Source organism: Lactuca saligna, chromosome 6, assembly GCF_052625555.1.
Source record: "Lactuca saligna cultivar CGN05327 chromosome 6, ASM5262555v1, whole genome shotgun sequence".
Classification (NCBI taxonomy): Eukaryota; Viridiplantae; Streptophyta; class Magnoliopsida; order Asterales; family Asteraceae; genus Lactuca; species Lactuca saligna.
This window is the reverse complement of record NC_136422.1, coordinates 40,717,184-40,720,463: the sequence shown is the minus strand read 5'-3', so window position 1 is coordinate 40,720,463 and position 3,280 is coordinate 40,717,184. Positions and strand designations below refer to the sequence as shown.

Sequence of the window (3,280 nt, the reverse complement as noted above, 5' to 3'; positions counted from 1 at the left end):
ACACCAAGGTAAGAAGGATGATCTTGGAGAGAGATGATGGAGGCACAAAATCGGCTCTAAGTACTCTAGGGTTCAAGTGGTAGCCGATTTTGGATGCCCTAGGGGTCCTTATATAGGTGTACTACTAGAGTTTCAGTCAAAACCCTAATTTGATAGCTTATGCCTTAAGTAGTCCAATGTAACCTTCTGGAATAAGGCCTTGGACGATTTCAAGGCACCTTTCACCCTAATTTCGTCCACCCCCTTGATCCATAAGATCTACAACCCAAAAATCCAATTATCTTATAATTGTAATTCTAGCCCCCTAAGTTCAATTAATATCTATTGATCACAAAATTAATTTCTTAATTAATTCTTGACTAATATTAATTAACTAATATGATTTCTTTTTTAATATATTATTCTTATAATATATTAATAAACCATAATAACCTCCATCTCAATTAATCATCCAATCAAGTTGCTTTGGTGAAGACAACCCAAAAGGACCATGCTACAACCAGGTCAGGTACATACGAAATATAGTTATGGACTTAGACACTAATCCAACATTCATTTCATCATCATTGACGAAGGTAGGTGATTTAACAGTGGTAATAGGGTTGTTTAACACACGAATATATTACTCCAATTATATTCCTCTCTTATCATCACCTTCTATTCATTGTACATATTTGAGTAATGGTGGAGATACACACAGAGGCCTCGATCTCCATCAGATTGGAGAGAGGGGAAGAATGGATTTAACATGTTAGGTTAATGAGATTATGTAAAAAATTATGAAGAAGTCCGTGGAGGTATTGGTACTGGTAGGGTGGGTGGGGGTATTTTTATTTTATTTTATGTTTTAGGTGAAATTTAACTAAGGAAAAAGAAAAAAGGAAATAAAAGGGTAAAGAGATCAATTTAGGTGGCTTAAGGATAATGCAAGTTTTAGAAACTACCAAAAATGAGTTTGTCAAAAAAAAAAAAAAAAAAAAACATTAGTATGGACCAAAATTGTGACTTTTAGTAAATCATATGGACCATTTATGTAATTTTGTCTTGTATATAGTTATTATAGTATTTCTTAATTATTATTATTGTTGTTATAACGAAGGGCATCAAAAACAATTATAAATCCAAATTAATATAAAGAAATATAGAGGTTACATAATGTCATCTTTGAGCAGGTATATACTATTCACGTTCATATGCAAGGACATATTAGTCATTTACATGAGATTTGCCGCCATGAAAATTAGTACTCGTATCCTTGGTCCTCATCTTCTTCCATGCCATCTTGCAACACTTCCTCGTAATCTTTCTCCAGAGCTGCAAGATCTTCACGCGCCTCCGAGAACTCGCCTTCTTCCATCCCTTCGCCAACATACCAATGCACGAACGCTCGTTTTGCGAACATAACATCAAATTTATGATTGATCATACTGAAAACCTCCGACACCGCCGTGTTGTTGCTGATCATACTCACTGCTCGTTTCACCTTCGCCAGATCTCCGCCAGGCACCACCGACGGAGCCTGGTTGTTGATCCCGCACTTGAATCCCGTCGGACACCTGAAAAATATAGAGGTAAATCAACATGTTCAACAATCCATCGTTCTCCGGATCAAGTTAAAATGCAACGCGATTAACTCACCAATCGACGAATCGAATCGTTTTTTCGGTTTTGATAGCTCCGACAGCCGAGTTAACGTCTTTCGGTGCAATGTCTCCGCGGTACATTAAGCAACAAGCCATGTATTTCCCCCGCCGTGGATCGCACTTCGCCATCATGTTCGACGGGTCAAATACGGCGTTTGTGATTTCAGGAACTGAAATCAGCTCATGGTAGGCTTTCACTGATGAAATAACTGGTGCGTATGATGAAAGCATGAAGTGAATCCGCGGGAATGGGACTAAATTCGTTTGGAATTCGGAAATGTCAACATTCATGGATCCAGGAAACCTCAAGGAAGTTGTCAAAGATGAAATCGTTTGAGATATCAATCGATTCAAGTTCCTGTAAGTTGGCTTTTCCATATCCAACCCTCTCTTACAGATCCCATATATCGCCTCATTGTCTAATTGCACGACAATGTCTGTGTGTTCAATCAATGAATGAGTCGATAACACAGCATTGTAAGGCTCCACAACTGAAGTCGAAACCTACAATTTCACAACAAAAATCAGAAGTCAGAACACGAAAATTAGTTTAGGGCAACTTAATTTGGAAATTCGTTACCTTAGGAGATGGATAGATTGTGAACCCAATTTTCTGAGTTTTTCCATATTCGTTAGACAAACGTTGTAAGAGCAACGACCCCAAACCAGAGCCAGTTCCACCACCCACAGAGTTGAAGATCATAAACCCTTGCAAATTACTGCAATTGTCTGCTAAGATTCTCACCCGATCTAAACACTGATCCACAACTTCTTTCCCGACTGTAAATACATTATATGATTATGTTCATATCAACGATCAATCGAGAAGATAAAAAGTGATGTAAAAAGTCAAATTACCGGTGTAATGTCCTCTGGCGAAGTTATTGGCGGCATCCTCCTTACCGGAGATGAGATTTTTGGGATTGAATAGCTTCTTGTAGCTTCCGGTTCTTACTTCATCAACGACTGTTGGTTCAAGGTCGACGAATACAGCTCTTGGGACATACTTCCCGGAGATCCCTTCACTGAAGAAGGTGCCAAAGGAGTTGCCCTCTTCGCTTGTTGAGGTAACATTTCTACAATTTTATTAAGAATATAAGAAAAAATTTACACTTTCAAAACATATAAACAAGTTTAGAAATTAGAATAGAAATAGAATATACTTACGTAGGCATATAACCATTAGATTGAATACCATGTTCGAGGCAATAAAGCTCCCAACATGAATTCCCGACTTGAATTCCTGCTTGTCCGACATGTATGCTCACGATTTCTCTCATATTTCTTCTTTTTTTTTTTTTTTTTGATTTTTTGTTTTTTCCTCTCTTTCTTTCGTGTTCTCTCTAAGAAACGATACGCTGTGTGATATCGTTTCGCAAGAGAGATGGAAAAGAAAGAGAGGATTGATTATTGTTAATTTGATTTATGTTTTGATAACGAAAGGGAGATATGGTATTTATACGAAGTTTAATTGAGGATTTGTGTGGGGAAGCGAGTGTTGTGGGTTATCTCTTGTTATATTTGGAAATAATGAGAGTACTTCTTGTTACTCCACAATATATGTGTGGTAAGAATTTGAAGTTTCTAAATTTATATGATGAAACATAGTTGGAACATGGAATGACATAAACTAGATC

The 3,280-nt window shown here is 37.2% G+C and overlaps 1 protein-coding gene across 2 annotated transcripts; it reads right to left on the bottom strand.

The window, feature by feature from the left end:
* Nucleotides 1-1,105: 1,105 nt before the first annotated feature.
* LOC145000462 (tubulin alpha-5 chain-like) lies at nt 1,106-3,066 on the bottom strand. Of its 2 annotated transcripts, XM_078959694.1 has the most exons (6): nt 2,811-3,066; nt 2,502-2,719; nt 2,224-2,423; nt 1,639-2,147; nt 1,436-1,556; nt 1,106-1,350 (listed from the first exon to the last, which is right to left on the bottom strand). In XM_078959694.1, the coding sequence occupies exons 1-6, from the start codon at nt 2,921-2,923 to the stop codon at nt 1,207-1,209; spliced, it is 1,305 nt and encodes a 434-aa protein (XP_078815820.1). In that variant the 5' UTR covers nt 2,924-3,066; the 3' UTR covers nt 1,106-1,206. The 2 variants fall into 2 exon arrangements, with proteins under 2 accessions (XP_078815820.1, XP_078815819.1); XM_078959693.1 differs by having other exon boundaries at nt 1,106-1,556.
* Between the last annotated feature and the right edge of the window lie 214 nt (nt 3,067-3,280).